At 39.7% G+C, this 21928-nt stretch overlaps 1 protein-coding gene and 1 long non-coding RNA gene across 4 annotated transcripts in view; one reads left to right on the top strand and one right to left on the bottom strand.

Moving 5' to 3' along the window:
- The window catches only part of LOC144280158 (uncharacterized), a 51619-nt gene extending 51529 nt beyond the window's left edge, over positions 1–90 (bottom strand). For all 3 annotated transcript variants that reach the window (XR_013348741.1, XR_013348740.1, XR_013348743.1), the window contains exon 1: positions 13–90. This is a non-coding gene — a long non-coding RNA (uncharacterized LOC144280158). The remainder of the gene's footprint in view (positions 1–12) is intronic.
- Positions 91–315: 225 nt separating this feature from the next.
- Positions 316–13413, top strand: RAB8A (RAB8A, member RAS oncogene family). Its single transcript, XM_077841961.1, has 8 exons — positions 316–449; positions 2129–2189; positions 5856–5916; positions 6529–6606; positions 7263–7352; positions 9562–9627; positions 10373–10423; positions 11777–13413. The coding sequence occupies exons 1-8, from the start codon at positions 326–328 to the stop codon at positions 11867–11869; spliced, it is 624 nt and encodes a 207-aa protein (XP_077698087.1). The 5' UTR covers positions 316–325; the 3' UTR covers positions 11870–13413.
- The last annotated feature ends 8515 nt before the right edge of the window (positions 13414–21928 follow it).

Below are 21928 nucleotides of genomic sequence, written 5' to 3'. Positions count from 1 at the left end.
CATAAGGCTCACCGAGCTATTCCGGCTCTGGCCGTCGCCTCGCCCTACTACCACCACCGCCAGCGAAAGACCTCGGGAATGACAACACGCAGCAAGGCAGCCAACCAATCCGGGAGCAGGTTACACATTCGGCAAGACACCCCACCAATGGGGCTTTGGCTCTCTGCTCTTCCTGCTCGGGAACCGGCAGGGTGGGATGTGAGGTGACGCATGCCTCAACTAGCCAATAAGAGCAGGCAGCGGGTGTGAGGGGCAGTAGTCTCACCCTGTGAAGCTGCGCGAGAGGCGGATGCTTCCGGAGGGGCGGGGCCCAGCCCGGTGGAACATGGCGAAGACCTACGATTACCTCTTCAAGCTGTTGCTGATCGGGGACTCGGGCGTGGGCAAGACCTGCGCGCTCTTCCGCTTCTCCGAGGATGCGTTCAACGCCACCTTCATCTCCACTATCGGTGAGCGCTGCCCCCTCAGCCGCCGCCCCTCGGGGACGCAAAGGGCGAGCGAGACGGGGAGCGCGTGTTGCTAGGGCAGGGCGGCCCGTGTGGCGGCAGGAGAAGCGGGCACGGGGGACAGGGTCGCTGCGTGTTCGGGTCTGGCGGGGGAGATCCGTGTGCCTGTCTGTGACGTGTGCCCGCTTACGGATAGGCGTAGCCGGTAGAGCCCGAGCTGTCGTGTGCGGGGTGGGGCACGGGGCCGTCAGGAGTGGGCTGCACGGGGGTGAGGGGAATGGTCCGAAACTGAAGGCTTTGTATTGACACTACGATGTATTGTTTCAGAGTAACAGCCGTGTTAGTCTGTCTTCGCAAAAAGAAAAGGAGTACTTGTGGCACCTTAGAGACTAACCAATTTATTTGAGCATAAGCTTTCGTGAGCTACAGCTCACTTCCACGGGTGTGCATCCGATGAAGTGAGCTGTAGCTCACGAAGGCTCATGCTCAAATAAATTGGTTAGTCTCTAAGGTGCCACAAGTACTCCTTTTCTTTTTACGATGTATTGTTGTTTGCCACGGTAAATTAAATCTAAATAGGACACGCTCAGTCCGCAATAAGAGTCTCCAAGCTGATGTGCACCGAAGTAACTGCCAACTCCGACCCAGTCTACACTGCACTCTTTTGCTAGTGTTGGTTAAGGATATGTGGGTTTTTTGCAACATTTACACTACCCAAAAAAGCCCTACTGTAGGTAAAGATATACCAGGATAAAAGTGCTTTTACCAGTATAGCTTATTATGGTTGGAGAACTGGTATAAGCTACACCAGTAAAAACATTTTTCTGCCAATATAAGCTGTGTCTGTAGTAGTAGGATTTGCTGGTATAGCTGTACCAGTAAACTTATTCTAATGTAGACTATGCCTTAGTTATTTCAGTTGCAGTTTGTGTGCAGACAGGTCCTTAGCTAGATAGTGTACTTCTGTACTTAAATTTTCTTTTTGCATAGCAGTTGAGGTTTCATACACTAGTAAATGGGGGGAGTAATGTGATCTTAACTGATGATAGTATATAAACAAACCTCTGTAGAATTACATATGGAATTAAAAATATAAACCGTTTTGCTCTGAAATCTGACTTATCTTCTAGTCATACTAAAATAAGACTATTTTTAAAGTGTTAATTTTTATTGTTACAGATGCCAGTTTTTGACATATTGTCTTAGTAGGAAAAGACTACCCCACTGCTAAAATGAATTTTCTAATAATCTATTAGAATTGAGAAAAGAGAAATCTAATAGATAGTAATTATATGATACTTCCAGTGACACCGTGTGGCATAATGCTCTGTTGACCTTGATACAGCTTTTCTGAAGTTAGATTGAACTGTACATTGTGGTTCAGCTACAGTAGGTTAGGCTTTGAATGTGACTGTACTTAAAGGGATATTATTTATTTGGAGTAACAGTGTTACAGTTTCCCTGCTGGTTTACACCAGGTCTGCTTTCAACAGGGGCTTTCTGAATGTCTTTGTTCAGAATGAGCTAAATCTTGTTAAGAACTCCATGGACATTCAGAATTCACTTTGTATCTAATCTATTAACTAAATGGAATGGGTGCCTTTGTTTTGGAAAATTAAAGGGGAAAAAGCGTTAACTTGATCTTTACTGGAAATCTTAATTAATGTAGGTTTTTTCCCCAGGTATTGACTTTAAGATTAGAACCATAGAGCTAGATGGCAAGAGAATTAAACTGCAGATATGGTAAGCATTTACTTTTAAAGCTATATGAATTAAGATAAAATGTTTAGCTCATGCCAAGTATCTCTCTGCTTCACAATTTGCATACTGAGTGGTGATATTATCAATAGGATTTTTGCCCTAATCCTGGTTTTTGGGAGATTACAGTATCTGAGTTTATTGAAGATGGGGTTTATGGAAAATAAATCCTGTCAAACTAACTTGATATCTTTTTCTATGAGATTACAAGTTTGGTAGATAAAGGTAATAAAGTTGATTTAATAGACTTCTGTAAAGGTGTTTGATTTAGTACCACATGAGATTTTGCTTAAAAAAAACAACATAAAGTTTAACATGGCATCCATTAAATGGAATAAAAACTGACTAAGTGATAGGTCTTGAAAATGTAATTGTAAATGGGAAAATCATTGAGCGAGTATGCTTTCACTGGAAACAGTGGAGTCTTGCCTGGATAACACTAGAACTAGGGGTCAGCAAATGAAATTAATAGGCAGCAACAAAAGGAAGTATTTCTTCACACAACACACAGTCAACCTGTGGAACTGTTTGCCAGAGAATGTTGTGAAGACCAGGATTAACAGGGTTCAAAAAAGAACTAGATAAGTTCATAGAGGATAGGTCTATCAATGGCTATTAGCCAGGATGGGCAGAGATGCAAAACCATGCGCTGAAGTGTCCCTAGTTTCTGTTTGCCAGAAGCTGGGAATGGGCGACAGAGGGTGGATCGCTTGATGATGACCTGTTCTGTTCATTCTCTCTGAAGCACCTGGCATTGGCCACTGTCAAGACAGGATACTGGGTTAGATGGTTGATCTGACCCAGCATGGCTGTTCTTATGGATCAATTCTTGGCCCTGTCAAGGTTCCTCCCGCACTCTGAACTCTAGGGTACAGATGTGGGGACCTGCATGAAAAACCTCCTAAGCTTATCTTTACCAGCTTAGGTCAAACTTCCCCAAGGTACAAAATATTCCACCCTTTGTCCTTGGATTGGCCGCTACCACCACCAAACTAATACTCGTTACTGGGGAAGAGCTGTTTGGACACGTCTTTCCCCCCAAAATACTTCCCAAAACCTTGCACCCCACTTCCTGGACAAGGTTTGGTAAAAAGCCTCACCAATTTGTCTAGGTGACTACAGACCCAGACCCTTGGATCTTAAGAACAATGAACAATCCTCCCAACACTTGCACCCCCCCTTTCCTGGGAAATGTTGGATAAAAAGCCTCACCAATTTGCATAGGTGACCACAGACCCAAACCCTTGGATCTGAGAACCATGAAAAAGCATTCAGTTTTCTTAAAAGAGGACTTTTAATAAAAATAGAAGTAAATAGAAATAAAGAAATTCCCCCTGTAAAATCAGGATGGTAGATAACCTTACAGGGTAATTATATTCAAAACATAGAGAACCCCTCTAGGCAAAACCTTAAGTTACAAAAAAGATACACAGACAGAAATAGTTATTCTATTCAGCACAGTTCTTTTCTCGGCCATTTAAAGAAATCATAATCTAACACGTACCTAGCTAGATTACTTACTAAAAGTTCTAAGACTCCATTCCTGGTCTATCCCCAGCAAAGACAGAATATAGACAGACACACAGACCCTTTGTTTCTCTCCCTCCTCCCAGCTTTTGAAAGTATCTTGTCTCCTCATTGGTCATTTTGGTCAGGTGCCAGCGAGGTTACCTTTAGCTTCTTAACCCTGTACAGGTGAGAGGAGCTTTCCCCTGGCCAGGAGGGATTTCAAAGGGGTTTACCCTTCCCTTTATATTTATGACAGGCCCTATGCTATTTAACATTTTTATCAGTGACCCGAAGGAAAAACATAAACACTGAAAGATTGTAGGTGACACAAAAACTGGGAGAGTGGTAAATAACGATTCAGAGATGCCTGGTAAACTGCGTGTAAGCAAATAATATGCATTTTAACATGGCTACATGTAAATATATACATTTAGGAACAAAAAATGTAGGCCAGACTCTATCCAGGGATGCATTGACTCTGAAAAGGATTTGGGGGTTGTGGTGGATAATCATCTGAACACTAGGAGCTGCTGTGGCCAAAAGAGCTAATGCCATCTTGGGATGAATAAACAAAGGGAACACAGAGGTCAGAAGGGACTGCAGGGGTCATCTAATCTAACCCCCCTGCCAAGATGCAAGATTTCTTGGGTCTAAACCATCCAAGACAGATGGCTATCCAGCCTCCTTTGGAAAACCTCCAGTGAAGAAGCTTCCACAACTTCCTGAAGCAGTTTTTTCCAGTGTCTTACTGTTCTTACAGTTAGGAAGCTTTTCCTGAAATTTAATCTAAATCTGCTATGCTGTGGTTTGATCCCATTGCCTCTTGTCTTGCCCTCTGTGACAAAAGAGAACAATTTTTCCATCTTTTTGTGACAGCCTTTCAAGTGTCTGAAGACCACTATCAGATCCCCCCCCCCAATCTCTTCCAAACTAAACCTACCCAGGTCCTTCAGTTTGCATTTTCTTTTTCTGCAATAGCATCGCATTGCTGACTCATGTTGATTGTGATCCACCCCAAGTCCCAGATCCTTTGCAGCCATGCTGCAGTCAAGCCAGTTTTCCCCCATTCTGTATTTGTGTGTAGGGTTTTTCTTCCCGAAGTGTAGCACCTTGCGTTTGTCTTTGAATTTCATTTTGTTGTCTATAGCCCAGTTCTCCAGTTTATCAAGATCCCTCTGAATTTTTGGCTCTATCCTCCAAAGTATTGGCAACTCCCCCTAGCTTTGTGTCTTCTGCAAACTTGATCACTATGCTTTCTATACCTACATCCAGGTCTTTAATAAAGATGTTAAACTGCATTGGACTCAGAACAGATCCTTGTGGAACCCCACTTGAAACCTTCCTCCAATCCAAGATCATTCCATTAATCCAGGACTCTCAAATAGGAGTAGAGAGGTTATTTTATCTCTGTCTTTGGCACTGGTGCAACTGTTGCTGAAATACTGTGTTCAATTTATCAACATCCTTCTTGAATTGTTGGCATCAGAACTGAAGAGAGTTCAGAGACCAGCCATGAGAGTGATTAAAAGTTTAGAGAATTTCATTAAACATTACAGGGACATTCTTTAAACACACCAAAACTACAGCTTTATCTTCACAGATTCTTTTTAGTGATAGACTCAAGGAGGTGGGTCTATTTAGCTTAACAAAGAGAAGGTTAAGGGGTTTCTTGATTACAGTCTATAAGTTTCTACATAATGAACAAATGTTTAATAATGGGCTCTTCAATATTGCAGAGAAAGGTATAACACAATCCGATGGCTAGAAGTTGAAGCTAGACAAATTCAGACTGAAAATAAGCCATAAATTTTTTGCAGAGAGTAATTAACCATTGGAACAATTTACCAAGGGTTGTGGTGGAGTCTTCACCACTGATCATTTTAAAATCAAGATTGGATATTTTTCCAAAAGATCTGCTTGAGGAATTATTTTGGGAAAGTTCCCTGGCCTGTATTATTCAGGAGGTCAGACTAGATCATAATGGTTCCTTCTGGCCTTGGAATCTGTGAAGATAAAGCTGTAGTTTTGGTGTGTTTAAAGAATGTCCCTGTAATGTTTAATGAAACTCTCTCTAGTGATCTTAATTTCAGAATGTGTTCAAGTAGTTTGCATGTACTAATTGGGTTTGCTTAATTATTTTAGGGACACAGCTGGGCAGGAACGGTTTAGAACCATCACAACTGCATATTACAGAGGAGCAATGGTAGGCATGATGTAGCTGAAATTTTTTTTGTTTTAAATCTATTTATAATGTTCTGCAGAAAGTGAAACCATTCAAGTTTTACTATGAAGCATAATCATTTATAACTATAATGAACTCAGAACTTGAACTCTGCTTGGCAAGGTATTTGATAAGACCAGTGTTCCCATCTCTATGTTCAAATTATGCTGCAGCAGCAACAGCTGGTCTGGGAATCCCACAAAGTCAGACTTCCAGTGTGACTTGCATGTGCATGTTGGTGGCAGATAAACCAATAACATGTGTGGCTTGCTAGGACATTGGTTGCAGTACAGCTCAAAGATTCTTGTACTCTAATGATACATAATAAATTTAACCCAAACTACATACTAGAATGCTGTTTGGTTTTTTGTTTCCTTTCAGCAGTTGCTTCTCTGTGCAAGTGGCTTCGTATCAAAGGTTGATGTGGTTTTTTTGTGGTTTTGTTGGTGTTTTTTTGTTTTGTTTTTAAATTCTAGCATTTCAGAATTTATTTTTCTTTCTGTCTTGGACATGTATGTAATCCTTACAGAAACAATTGTTAGTTGAAATTAAGTTGCCATGGGTGTTTTTTGTCGTTTTGTTTTTTATCTTTAGGGCATCATGTTGGTATATGACATAACCAATGAGAAATCTTTTGAAAACATTCGGAATTGGGTCAGGAATATTGAAGAGGTAACTTCCCACTTTATTTACAGAAATCTTTAATATTAAGTATACTGTCCCTATTCAAATTTTAGAAAAGTAGTTAAAATCAGAATGGTTCAGAACTGTTAAATTTGTCACTAAATTGTGTATATTAAAATAAATAATTTTTTTTTTTTTTTTTTGTGGAGTGGGTTGGAGAAACTATGTTCGCAAGAAGCTCCAAATTGGTAATATCTTCTGGAATTATTAGTCAGTAGTAATTCAGTATGCCCACATGTAAGAGCAGACTGCATGAACTGGGGTCTTCCCTGCAATTACGAAATCCAATAGTTGACTCTTTCTACCCTGACAGCATTCTAATTATTTCTAAACAAAGCACTTTCTGGGCATTGAGTGGCACCAGTATACTGCAGCTATGAGGTATTGTCCTAGCTGGAGCCGTAAATCCCTGGAAAATGTTCAGCATCAAAGTTGTCAATGCATTCAGCACAACACCTATTTCATCTTGTTGATGGCATTCTGCATTTATTGAGCACTTCTAGAGTTAACTCAGTACTTAGAATTCAGAAAATTTGTTAATCTTACAATGTGCAGTTAAGAAGCTTTTCTCTAGGATCGCCAAAAATTATGTAAAATAACAAAATCCTAGGTCTCTGTAAATTTTCTGCCCATTTTCATCTTAGCATGCATCCCCAGATGTCGAAAAGATGATTCTTGGAAACAAATGTGATGTGAACGACAAAAGACAAGTTTCTAGAGAGCAAGGGGAGAAGGTGAGTGCCCCAGTTCCGCTCTCTGGATAGACAGTAGTCTGTTGTGATTGAATCCCATGTTCTTCTAAGCCCCTTTGGTATGGACAGTGACCAGTTCTGAGCTCTGGGTCTCTCAGGCACAGTCACAGTTGGAGACCTAGTGTCTCACATCCTTCCTGGGCAGTGAGACCCACATTCTGGACACCTTAGATGCTGGAACTGGTGCTACAGAACTCCTCAGCCCCTGGTTGTTTATACATATTCCTCCCAGAGTTCACCTCCCTGTAGGAACTCTGGTTTCTTAAGTCCTTCAAGGAGAACATGGCAGTAAAGCAAGGAATAGACTTAGCACAGAAGTTTCTTAATCACAAACCCTTACACGTGAGTTACAGATCTATGGAGAACAACAAACTCCTGAATGCAATCCCCCTAGTCTGACCTCACTGACCCTGTGAGTCTTGGGTTTGGTATTAGTCCTTAAACCAGACAGCCTATCCAGCCTTCTTGGCCTGGTCATCTTGCAACTGGCAGTGTAATGGTCTCCCCTGTTTAGAAGCACCCCTTTTTAAAACAGGCTTGGGGTATGTCTATGTTGCGATCACTGGGTGTGATTGCAGTTCAAAAAGATATACCTGAACTAACTTTAATCTCACTGGCTCCAATCTCAGAACAGGAAAGCTGTGGCTATACAAGCAACAGTGCAGGCTATAGAAACCCACCTGAAATCCTGGATAATTACTTGTGGGGCTAGCCCACACTGAAGCTTGTGCTTTCACAGCTTGACTGTTTCAGGACCCAAGCTAGCTAGATTGGGTATGTCTGCTCAAGCTGCAGTTACACCCAGCAATTAAAGTCTACATGTACTCGCAGTCCCTCTTGTTGACCATGTGTTTCCTCTGGGGAAATTCCAGGGTCCAAAGTCAGTTGATCTGTTCGTAGAAAACCCATTGTTCCAGTAGGGAAGAGTCGTTCAATGTTGATGGTCTTTGGTTGATCTGTCACAGCTTTTCAGACAGTCTGTCCATTACATGTCCAGCCTCTGCTGTGAAATGGATACTCTAATCTACTGTTTACAATGCTAAATGACATTCACAAAACTGAATTCATAATTTGACACAGACGTATCCCCCAAATTGTCACAGTGAGAACAGCATTGTATTGTGTATCATTGATCTTTATTGCAAGAGTTAAAATTTTAACAATTCTGGAATACTTCAGGAAACTCATCAGCTGGTGTGTATTTTATTTAGGAATACAGGTAATAACTTTTTTCAAAACCGAGAGTTGTCACCCTTTCTCTAAAATGTTCCATTGTGGCACATTAGGCTGTGTCCTAAAAGTCTTATTGCTTAAATTCATTTATTTTTAATTAGACCTTTAAATACAAAAATGCACCTATCCATGTTCTCTAGACACCTTTTTGACACACTTAAAATGTATTTTTAAATTATAATGCAAGAACATACCACACATTCTCTTCCTTTTTGAAATTCTCCTCCACCCTTCCATATTTTCAAATATATGAGAGGGAGGAGATGATCCTATATAACAGTCTTATTCCCCAACCATTGGGACAAGAGTTCCTAGGTGTGTAATGACAAACTTTTTGAGCAAAAGGAAGAAAACTTACATGCTTTGGAAGGCCTGCTTTTCCCTGAAGGCTAGTGGAATAGGGCATATTGACACCTAAAGCTGGAAGATGCAATCCTGCTAATTCCTCATAAATGACAAGAGAGGTCCATAAGGGTACAGGGATCCACCAGAGCAGAACAGCTTGCAGGCACTTAGTTTTATAATTTGTAAGAAACTTCATTCTCATCATCACCTATTCTTGCTGTTTTGTTGTTCTTCTAATTTGGGTTTCTCAGGCAAGATTTGATATTTTTGCATATCTCTTTGTGTAGGTATCTTGTTGGGATTGTCATGAGTGCTTTGCAAAAATATGCATATTTTTACCTTTAAATACAATGCTTTTAATTTTTCTTTTTAAAAAAGACTGCAAGTTAAATCAGTGTGTAATGTAACTAGGATAATAAAAAACCAATTTGGGTAAAGAGAAAATTTTTTTTTTTTTTAACTTTTAAAAGATTCTGTGGTATCTGAATTTCAATTTAATGCTGCCACTTTGCGAAGTTCTCTGTTCAGTATCCTGGCAGGTCCTGCACAGTGAGAATGAATTCTTATTCAGGGCTTATATCTGATATGAGAAATCTTTATTTATTCTGTTCAGCTAGCTATTGGTTTTGGAATTAAATTCATGGAGACCAGCGCAAAAGCGAATATTAACATAGAGAATGTGAGTACTGACATTTTTTTCTTCTAGTACAGACTATTTTATTTAGATTTGTACATAAAAGCAATAAGAGTATCTATTTTGACTATATGCTGTTAAATCCTATCAGTTATTGGAAATGGGTTTTTAGCTAATTTAGACGGTCTAATGGAAGTATTTTGCAAAGAGCACGTTCCACTATGTAAATTAACTTAAAATAATTTTGTACAGTCTTATCTGTATTTACTGTAATTCTCTGCTTACTACGAACATTCCTTCTGTCCATCCTGATGAATGGTTATGGTATGAAGCCCTCTCCGCTGCGTGTGTGTAAAATCTCTCACTGTGCCCTCCAAAAGTGCCAAGGTTGGGTGTCTCTGGCATCCTGCTGCAGATTCTTTGGCCACTGATGGATTGACTTGAGGTGGTGTCCGACATGACCTGGTATATCCTTTCACATAGTAATCTGCACTAAGTCAGCTTGTTGTAACTTTCAGTGACTCTTGCACATCAAACCAAAGTTCTGTTATCTAGATATGTGGATCAACATCAGTGATCCTGGAGAGAGAGACTTTCTCTCTGAAATTAAGAGTCTCTTTTTAAACTGTTAAAGGTTTCCAAGTGGTAGGTCACAAATACTTCTGGCTGAAAGGTTGATATTCATCAGTACTTCTTGTTTTTGGAGTTAAGAAAGCAACTTTTATTAAACAAACTTCTACATGTATAGGTTGCTAATAAAACACAAGTTTTAAATATGCTCTTACTTTAGGCATTTTTCACTCTTGCAAGAGATATCAAAGCAAAAATGGACAAGAAATTGGTGAGTAACTGTTACTGAGTCCAAGCCACTTGTGGTGTTTTTTGTTTTGTTTTTTTTTTTAAATCCCACTACAGTATTAAATTGATTAGATTTTTTTTTTTTTTTTTTTTGTGGTCTGTTCCACTTAGGCACATTGGTGATGACAGAAATTTTCTGTCAGTCCTCCAATCAACTCTCTGGGTGCTTTTTGAATACAAACAGATGGCTAATTCCTATAGCGTAAAGTCATAATTGAGAGAGAGTTTTTAAATAGAGATTCTCTAAAGTTGCTAATAAATCCTGTATTGCTTTACTGAAATTGTGGTGAGAGCTATAGCAAAGAAACTAGTCAATGAAATTCCTTACTTTGGCCTTGTCTACACTATGTTGGGAGATCAATCTAAGTAATGCAACTTCAGCTATGTAAATAATGTAGCTGAAGTTGCCATACATAGATCTACTTACCACTGGGTCCACGCTACCTGAGTCGACGGGAGAGTGTCTCCCATCGACATTCCTTGCAATTCTCGTTCAGGTGGAGTACAGGAGTCAACAGAAGAGTGATCTGCAGTCTATTTAGCAGGTCTCCACTCAACCCGCTAAATCGACTGCCGATACATCGATCGCCACATGTTGATCCCGCAGTAAGTGTAAACAAACCTTTACATTCTCATTGAATCATAGAAATTAGAAATGCGTGGAGGCAGATCAGGTTGTTCCGTAGTGGACCCAGTGTTCTCCAAAATATTATCATGTAACCAGTTCTAGTTATGGGACTAGCTTCTGGGAATTTTATCATCAAGTCATGTTTCACCTGCTGCATTTCTAAAAATTCCTTCAGGCAACAGACGAGAGTGCATGAATTTTGGTCTTCTTTATTAAACAAGCTTAATGAAGAAGTATTGTGTGACTTTTACTGAAACAAATTCCTGTATAGGTTTTTTTGATGATGATCACCATGTGACATAGAAGTGGGTGCAGATAAAACTGTCATATTTGGGTCTTGCTAATGACTCAGATATTTTAATGAGACCAATATAAAAGTGGTGGATGCTTTCACCTCAGTAGGCATTTGAATCCAGTAGGCGTGTCCAGAATATGCACGGTCTATGTTTGGTTGAGCCCGGTTTAGCAAAATTCACTTTTTGTTTTTTGATTATTTTTGTTTGTTTTTGTGTGTGTGTGTGTGTGTGTGTGTGTGTGTGTGGAGGGGTGTTTTTTGGCTTGCTATGGAGACTGATCCAAAACCCATTGAAGTCAATGGAAAGATTCCCAATGACCTCAGTGTGTTTTGAATCCAGCTCAAAAGTAAAGTAATCTTGCAATCACGCGAGTTAAATATAAATAAATCTTTTAAATTCTTTGCATCTTTAGGAAGGCAATAGCCCACAAGGCAGCAACCAGGGAGTCAAAATCACACCAGACCAGCAAAAGAAAAGCAGCTTTTTCCGATGTGTTCTTCTGTGAGGGACACTGCCTTAATCTGAGCATCTGCTCCATCAAACTGGACTGTGCCTGTTCTGAGTGAGATTTCCTCTGTGTGTGGATTTAACAATTTCAATGTCGTGTCACACTGTGGCCATCAGAATAAGATTAAGAAATTGTTTATTTTAATAACTGTCTGACTCTTCAATTTTGGAGATGAAATTTTTTAAATATTTTTCTGTCACACCTTCCACTTGGCACATGCATTGTCTAGGGAAGGGATACAGATCAAAAGTGACCTGCAATAGCACCTTTATTGACAAGCTTCACTCTCTGGGCGGGGGTTTATATCTGTAATGTGTCTAAAGTAGAAAAATTAAGTTTAAATGACTTTACACTGAAATGCCAACATTAATAAAGTTATGTGTACATGATACACATGCATATAAATGTCTATAGATACATAGAGCACAATCACTTCAAAACAACAAAAATGCACTTATTTAAACAGTTACTTCCAGCTTTCAAATGGTGGGTAGAAGGTTTCTGCATATCTATCCTTTGGGCTATCACAGGAAAAAATCATTTTTGTCTGCACGTCACTAGTTCAGTTCCACCATTCTAGACAATCCACCAGTAAAAATTAAATGAAATGCAATGCCTCATCAGAAAGAAAATATCTATTTTTTTTAAGAGAACCAAAGTGTGCTGTAAATATAATAAATCCTTGATATGAGAAGTTTTGGAGGAAGAAACTTTATTTTCCCCATGTTAGGGAGGACCATCCATAATATATTTGTGGATTATCTAGGCATCTTTTAAACTGAGATAATTTTATTCTATACTCTTGTGCAAATGATGTGTGTTTCTAATCTGTTGTTTATAGTTATAGGCCATGGTTCAAATATAGATCACCTTATTCAAAAGTCATGACATAACTGAATAACACTATGATGAGCCACATAAATTTTTAATTTCATAGTTGAGAATGACTTCAAGCAAACCTTTCATGACTTAGTGGTTATTTCTAACTTGCGAAAACAAAAATGTATTGCATTGCTCCCATATGAAAATGCACACTCCATATATTGATACTTTCTGAAAACTGGCTTTTTTTTTTCCTTTGGCTGAGATTTCTTTCTCTCATGCCATGATTGCTTAAGATTTAAAGTGGCAGTGAACTGTTTTAACTATGTATGGCAATGCAAAAGATGAGGAACAGGAAACTTGTGGTGACCCTTAAAGAAAATATACTTCTGTGTATGTACACTTTATACACACAGACACAACACATTCCAATATATAAAACTTAACAGCCAAGCAATTTTAAGCTCTTTTTATGCAGCTTTCCGTTTAATGGTTATAAAAGTGATTTAGTTAACTAGATTTGAAAAGAAGCCAACAAGTGTGAAGTATTTAGAAGCTGCTCTTTCTGTCCGATAACTGGCATAATGGTAAAAGAGAATTTTTGAAGAAAATGAACGTATCAGCAATGTCCTGCAACTCACTGGAATTGTTAACATGTTTTGTTTACATTGACAACTGCACTTAAGGGAAAAATAAATTAAAGCTCATTTTAAAATTGGGTTTTTACTCCCTACCTCTGTTTCCTTGAAGTCTGCGTGAATATGTTCCAACCTCTTTTCTTGCAGTAGCTTTCACTAGTGTCACTAGAGTTAAAGGGCAAATACATTATTGTAAAATACTTTATTAACTAATTCTCCTACAGGCAAATATGAGCTCAGCCTTTTGGCTCAAACTGAATACAAAAAGGAACTAAAGCTTCACTCTCTTGCACACTTACCATGTTACTTTTTTAAATGGCTTTTTTTTTCTGTGCTGTCAGCTACCCTGTGTCTAGTGTTGGTATGTTAAACTGAGCTAATTTTGTTCATTAAGTCATTTGCATGTAACATGCATATTCCAACAAGAATCAAGTAAGGTGGGACTTGGCAAGTGTGCTGAATGACAGACTTCTCTAGAGTAAAATAATTCAGTTAATCATGGCTACATACGCAAACTAAAAGGGTCCTTTGTATTTCTGAGTACAGCTAATGCAGAGGTATAGGATGAACATGCAATGCTACGATGGAAGGATAAACGAGCATTTTTAAAACGTTCTAAGTAGACATGAATAGTTGGGGGTGGTTTAGGGGCGAGATGGTGGAAAAGTGTCGACAAACAAGATTCTCTAATACATACATTTAAATATGTTTAGTTTCTGTTTCAAAACAGTGAATGAGGAATGTTCAGCCTCCATCCTTATACCCTGTGGTAGCTGGGTGTTGCAGTACATATTATCCTTTGATTCGTGACTGTAAAATAGTGGGCAGTCTGATACACTATGCGGCCTACTATTACATGGCATCCCATGCTACAGAGTTATCAGGCTTGATTTGGGAGGGGAGTATTCACTTCCAAACAGAGGTCGAAGGATGGAGTTGTAATCTTCACTTTTTATTTTTCTAGATCTTCATGGCTAGTACTTTAGTCTTTTTAATGTAAGTTAACTTTCTTGTATATGAATGTCCCATGTTTATGCAGGTGGTTGCACCTGTTTATATACCTACCTTACAGCATCATGATTTTTCTTTACAATGATTCTAGTTTACTTAATTAACAATTATATTTTTGCTCAAACTCAGGAAGTTTCATGCAGTTAACTGTGATGTACTGTCACCACTGTACATCTAGGTTATATAGACTTGACATAAAGGTTAAATCAATTTTAAGCAACATGAAGGCTGATATTCTAGCATAGCAAATATCTGTAATATAGTGAATTAATGTGTACAGTTGGATACATGTTTTCCGCAAGTGCTGCTAAACATTGACAATGCTATATACAATTTGTAGCACTCTCACAGATCTTGGATAAATTCAGCATGTAGCTGGACGCTTTCACTAGCACTTTCATAATTAAATTGGTATTCTAGAAAAAAAAATGTTTTTATATCAACATGGCCAGAAGAAGCAACAAAAGAACAATAGCATATTCATTCATCACATATGTTCAACAGCTACTATTTGTACCACAGTTTTGTTTATATATGGAGGGCAAATGTAAATTTTTGGTGTATCAAGTTTTGTAAAACTTTGAAAACTCATTAGTTACTCAAACGTATTTAACAGTCTTTCTGCAAAAGCTTTAGGTGTTTTTAAAAAACAACTAAAAATACAGCAGTTACTCTAACAATTGACACTTGGCTTACACAGAAACAAACCTACTTCTCGAGCACGAACTCAAAGACAAGGAGTACTTGTGGCACCTTAGAGACTAACCAATTAATTTGAGCATAAGCTTTCGTGAGCTACAGCTCACTTCATCGGATGCATACTGTGGCATTTGTGAACTCAAAGACGTTATCTCAATTGTCTTCATTTAATGACCATCACAAGATCTTGTGGTTGACTTCATCTTTGAGGATGGCTGGAATATTTTCAGATTGGCCCACCCAAACAGAGGTCTCAGACTTTCAACACCCTATCTTTCAGTAATGAGTGAGGGTGCTTTTTAACATGTTGTCACCTTGATGTGCACAAAATGTGATCACCTGAGCGCACTAAACGTTTAGCAACATGAGAGCCTTATGCCAGCACCAGGCTTTCAGCCTCAGATTTATGAATCCTATGGATTATTTTCATCTCCTTACCGCTGCTGAGAAACATTTGGTGTCTCCCTTTAGGTGGGATGTTACTAACAACTTTTATTTGCTGTTAGGGTGTTTTTTCCTCTTACTTTCTCTGGCTGATACTAGTGTCCAGAGGCCACCGTGGTTTAAAGGTATTCTGTAGGATTTGAAGCAGTTGGGTGGTACACTGAAGAAGAGACTGGCAAAGAGCTGCTTGGAATATGATGTTCATTTGTACAGCACGTTTATAGGGGGATACGGAAGAACTTACCAAGGCACACAAACATTTGTGATCATTCCTAGACATTGCAAATACATGCAAATGAATGCTGTTGGGTAGTGTGCAGTCTGATTACTGCAGGGTGACTTGCTCCATGATTCATTTCTTCAGCTGATCATGGTGGGTAGGTGTGTGAATAAGGTAGATTGGCAGGCTGGTCTCTCTCCAGCCCTTGCTGCAAGAATTATATACTCCCAATGGAGTGTCGATCGGGGTTTAGTGTGACTTGGTCACTAAGGAAAATCTAACCTCGTTCGTACCGACTTTTAAAAAACCTGTAAACGTTTTTCTTTCAGTGTTTTTTAGGATAACCACTGTTTGCTCCCTCTGTGATAATGCCTTTCTTAAAATGCACTCATTGGTTTTCATGTTTGTATTTTTAAAAGCTGTTATGTTTATTTTGTGGTATTTGTTTTTACTCTGTTGTACAGGACCCTGAACATAAATAAATTTCTTACGAAAAGAGCAGAACTTTTTTTTCTTTGGTTTCTGCCAGTTCTCTTCATCTTTCGTGTATATAGCTTCCTAAGTAGAAAATAGGGTATTTATTCCTCTAGAGAGAAGGGGCAAGAACTTGGGGTAAGTTCTGGGTTGGTCTCAACTCAGATTTTTTTTCCTAATTTCCAGTCCTCTATTGAAAAAACATCTGAGAAGAGCAACACAGGGTAACAGTATCTAGCATAAAGATGCTTAGCAACAGGGCTCATTTTACTGCAGAATCGAGTTGATTACATACTTTTAATTTTATTGTACCAAATTCTGTTGGTGGAAGGTACAAGCTTTCGAGCTACATAGTCTTGAAGAAGAGCTCTGAGTAACTTGAAAGTTTGTACCTTCCACCAACAGATATTGGTCCAATAAAATTAAAAGTATGTAATCAACTCGATTCTGCAGTAAAATGAGCCCTGTTGCTAAGCATCTTTATGCTAGATACTATGTAGCTCGAAAGCTTGTACCTTCCACCAACAGAATTTGGTACAATAAAAGATACTATCTTACCAACCTTGTCTTTCTCATCTCTTGGGACCCACAAGACTACAACACTGCAATTCAATTTTATTATTCTGTGTATTCCCCTATTCTAAGCACCCACTCTTGCATATATTTGGGAAACTGCCATAAGTGATGTTTACTTAATTTTATTGAAACTGCCACACAATTAAAAAGTTACGTTATTCCACAGATCGATGTGGGGATTGAACTTGTGAGTCTTGGCATGTAAGTGATTTCAGTGTTAAATGTATATGTAGCAAAAAAAGAATTTGTATATCATAAAAATAATTCAACATAAGTCTCAGCTATAAGCTGTAGAATTGTAGACCTAGGGCCAGTAATGTACAAAGCATAGGTTTAGAAAACCTTATCTTGCTGCAGTAATGTGTGAAAACTGGTCACTAGTGTAGGAGATGGACCAATCGTAAGTATATACAAAAAGTAGCAGTGATAAATTGGATTATTTTCTATAACCACACAGAGCTTCCCCCCCCCCCCACTTCCTTATCTAACTAAATGTATGAATTTAACTAGGGCAAGAGGAATGCAATAAATGCCAATATTCCTGTTTCCAAACTTCATAGTCTTAACTCATTAGTTTTGTTGTGTATTGCTTCCAGCATCCCCATCTTAGAATCATAGATCATAGAATCATAGAATATCAGGGTTGGAAGGGACCCCTGAAGGTCATCTAGTCCAACCCCCTGCTCGAAGCAGGACCAATTCCCAGTTAAATCATCCCAGCCAGGGCTTTGTCAAGCCTGACCTTAAAAACTTCCAAGGAAGGAGATTCCACCACCTCCCTAGGCAACGCATTCCAGTGTTTCACCACCCTCTTAGTGAAAAAGTTTTTCCTAATATCCAATCTAAACCTCCCCCACTGCAACTTGAGACCATTACTCCTCGTTCTGTCATCTGCTACCATTGAGAACAGTCTAGAGCCATCCTCTTTGGAACCCCCTTTCAGGTAGTTGAAAGCAGCTATCAAATCCCCCCTCATTCTTCTCTTCTGCAGGCTAAACAATCCCAGCTCGCTCAGCCTCTCCTCATAAGTCATGTGTTCTAGACCCCTGATCATTTTTGTTGCCCTTCGCTGGACTCTCTCCAATTTATCCACATCCTTCTTGTAGTGTGGGGCCCAAAACTGGACACAGTACTCCAGATGAGGCCTCACCAATGTCGAATAGAGGGGGACGATCACGTCCCTCGATCTGCTCACTATGCCCCTACTTATACATCCCAAAATGCCATTGGCCTTCTTGGCAACAAGGGCACACTGCTGACTCATATCCAGCTTCTCGTCCACTGTCACCCCTAGGTCCTTTTCCGCAGAACTGCTGCCTAGCCATTCGGTCCCTAGTCTGCAGCGGTGCATGGGATTCTTCCATCCTAAGTGCAGGACCCTGCACTTATCCTTATTGAACCTCATCAGATTTCTTTTGGCCCAATCCTCCAATTTGTCTAGGTCCTTCTGTATCCTATCCCTCCCCTCCAGCGTATCTACCACTCCTCCCAGTTTAGTATCATCCGCAAATTTGCTGAGAGTGCAATCCACACCATCCTCCAGATCATTGATGAAGATATTGAACAAAACCGGCCCCAGGACTGACCCCTGGGGCACTCCACTTGACACCGGCCTGCAACTAGACATGGAGCCATTGATCACTACCCGTTGAGCCCGACAATCTAGCCAGCTTTCTACCCACCCTATAGTGCATTCATCCAGCCCATACTTCCTTAACTTGCTGACAAGAATACTGTGGGAGACCGTGTCAAAAGCTTTGCTAAAGTCAAGAAACAATACATCCACTGCTTTCCCTTCATCCACAGAACCAGTAATCTCATGATAAAAGGCGATTAGATTAGTCAGGCATGACCTTCCCTTGGTGAATCCATGCTGGCTGTTCCTGATCACTTTCCTCTCATGCAAGTACTTCAAGATTGATTGTTTGAGGACCTGCTCCATGATTTTTCCAGGGACTGAGGTGAGGCTGACTGGCCTGTAGTTCCCAGGATCCTCCTTCTTCCCTTTTTTAAAGATTGGCACTACATTAGCCTTTTTCCAGTCATCCGGGACTTCCCCGGTTCGCCACGAGTTTTCAAAGATAATGGCCAATGGCTCTGCAATCACAGCCGCCAATTCCTTCAGCACTCTCGGATGCAACTCGTCCGGCCCCATGGACTTGTGCACGTCCAGCTTTTCTAAGTAGTCCTTAACCACCTCTATCTCCACAGAGGGCTGGCCATCTCTTCCCCATTTTGTGATGCCCAGCGTAGCAGTCTGGGAGCTGACCTTGTCAGTGAAAACAGAGGCAAAAAAAGCATTGAGTACATTAGCTTTTTCCACATCCTCTGTCACTAGGTTGCCTCCCTCATTCAGTAAGGGGCCCACACTTTCCTTGGCTTTCTTCTTGTTGCCAACATACCTGAAGAAACCCTTCTTGTTACTCTTGACATCTCTCGCTAGCTGCAGCTCCAGGTGCGATTTGGCCCTCCTGATTTCATTCCTACATGCCCGAGCAATCTTAGGGTACTTTCTTTTTATAGAACCAATTCTCCCGGATTTATTCTGGAATTCCTTCCAGCTCCTACTCCTTCCCTCTGGCGAGCATGCTTATCCCCTGTCATATTGCTAGCAGACGGCTGCCGCTGCTCTCGTACATGATTTTTAATTTCCAAAATTGTTTGATACTGTACCTTATGCTATGAAGGAGTTGCGTGCCTGCAGTTTTCTAATGTACCATTAAGTAACCCTTTGCTGCCTGTGTGATAGCTTAGAAAGCTCACTAAGCTTTACATTTTCAAAGTATTTTACAACCTAATCATATCACAGTAAGTTTAATTAACTTAAGTATCATATGAAATGCAATGAAAATAATATACTCCATTGTAACTTCATAGAAAACTTAACACACACAGCTGCTAGTGAAATCCAGATTCTAGTAACCAAAAATTAACAACTGTTGAGTATATAGGTAAAATGCACTTGTGTTCTGCAATGTACATAATAGATGACAAATTTTGAAGTGTGTTCACATGGTGTGCATGGTGTACTTTCTTGTACAGCTGCCTATTTCCAGTATTGGCTGATTGCTCATGAAGGTAACAACTGTTGTCTCTTTAACTTGAAATTGTTTATAAGTCAAAATTGCTGCTAGCAGCCCTGTTGTCTTTGGATATTTTTAACCCACCTCTTGACTCTAGCCAGTTAGTAGCTTGCTTCTGAACCTGATAACACAAACTCTAGCTTTTTCTTTTTCCACACCCCACACATATACCCTAGGGAGGTTGGAGCCTTCCCAAAGGCAGTGTAATCTGTTGTTTTATTCAGAATAACCTTGTCCCCAAAACTAAGTTCATGACCTTCAAATGAAGACCATGGAAAAGTTCGTAACTACAGCAAGCCAAATCTTGTGACGATCAAAAACTTTGAGCAATAAAGACAGTTTCCCTAGCCAGCAGGAAGTTGAGCAGCACGGTACCAAGGCAGCTGGGGCCCTTGATTCAAGGTTGACACCTTGAGTAAAACTTGATAGGCCCAGAATCTCTCCGATGCACTAGGGTCGATTTCTAAAGGGGGATGCTAACTGCTTATATGGCGTTGTACCAATGTCCGAAGTTAGTTGCACATTTCTGATGCAGTACAAGGTGCTAGTGGAGAGGTGTGAGGAAATGTCCAATTAATTTTAATACAGAGGGACCACTCCACTGGCTGCTGAATTCCATACAGGTCTGCTGTGTATCCAGGTCAGCTATACTTAACTGTCAGCACTCACAGTGTATGGTGTAGTTGTAGCTGTGTCAGTCCCAGGATATTAGAGAGGCTAGGTAGGAGACGTAACATCTTTTATTGGACCAACTTCTGTCTGGTGAGAAAGACAAGCTTTCAAGCCACACACAGCTCTTCTTGAGCTCTGGGAAAGATACTTCAAGTATCACATAAATGCCAGGCGGAACAGATTGATTAGCATAACATAGCACGTTCTGAGAGACCCTTTAAGCACTTTTGTGCTAACTACTTATGCTAAACAATCAGTTCCACCTTGCATTTAGTTGTGACGCTTGGAGTACCTTTCCCAGATTTGAACAGCTGTGTGTGGCTCGAAAGCTTGTCTCTCTCTCCAACAGAAGTTGGTCCAATAAAAGATAATACCTCACCCACCTTCTCTCTCTCCAGCACTCATGGTTAGCGTTTGTTACACCTGCAAGTAAAATAGAACCTGCTAATAGCAGTATCTGATTCACTAAACCTTAGTTCATTATCATGTTCCTTTGTCATGAATTCTCATGCTGCTCAGTGTCCTGAATTAAATATTCTGATTCAGCAGGAACATCTGAATGTGAGAAGCATTTGTGCTTTCCCATATTAGTTAAAAAGATCTTTTAATTGTCTGTCAGATGTCAACAGTTATAATTGACCTCATTAATGCCTTGACAATGAACTAACTTCAGCCCAAAGTCACTTGAATTAATATTTAATTGGTGGATGTTAATGTAGATCAGCACCTGAATAAGGTACTCCATCTACTTTTACCCTCTCCAAAACTTGCATTTCATGTCTTTATTTGTTGATACAATAAAACATATCCTGTCTTTTGTCTACTGGACTTTATAATTTTGAGATCACCTCATTGTATTCTGGTTTGTTTACTTGGATACAAAACAGGCAGTACAATTACTTTTTATTCAAATTTACTTCCTTCAGTATTCTGAAATCTACTCCCTGGAATTCTTAAACAAATATTTCACCAAGGCGAATTCTCATGGTAAATTCAAATGCTGCAGTTTACCAATCTTTTTCTGAGATCAGTATTTGTTTGACACTCAGTGTTACAATGTGTAAGTCCCAAAGCCTGTGTCACTTTTTAAAATGAGACTTGGACTCCTAAGTCAGTTAGGTGTTGCAATGCTGAGCAGAGCAACATTTAAATATTTCTTAAAATCTGAGTTTTCTGTTTTGATTAACAATTTTTTTTTCCTGCCAGGAGGAAAAGAAAAACTGAAAAGAAATGCAGGTGCTGGAGTCATCCTCTACCTTAAGATGGCTTATGGAAACTCAAGCAGATTGGTTTGTACACCATGGTGTGCTCTCATGGTTCCTCAGAGTCATCCCCAGAAAGTGAGAATTGTTGAACTAGGATATTTCAGTATAATAGTAGGAGAATAATCAGCATTCCTACTATGAAACCTGCTTCT

The sequence above is a fragment of the Eretmochelys imbricata genome, chromosome 25 (genome assembly GCF_965152235.1).
Source record: "Eretmochelys imbricata isolate rEreImb1 chromosome 25, rEreImb1.hap1, whole genome shotgun sequence".
NCBI classification, from domain to species: Eukaryota; Metazoa; Chordata; order Testudines; family Cheloniidae; genus Eretmochelys; species Eretmochelys imbricata.
This window is presented reverse-complemented; position numbering and strand designations above follow the sequence as displayed.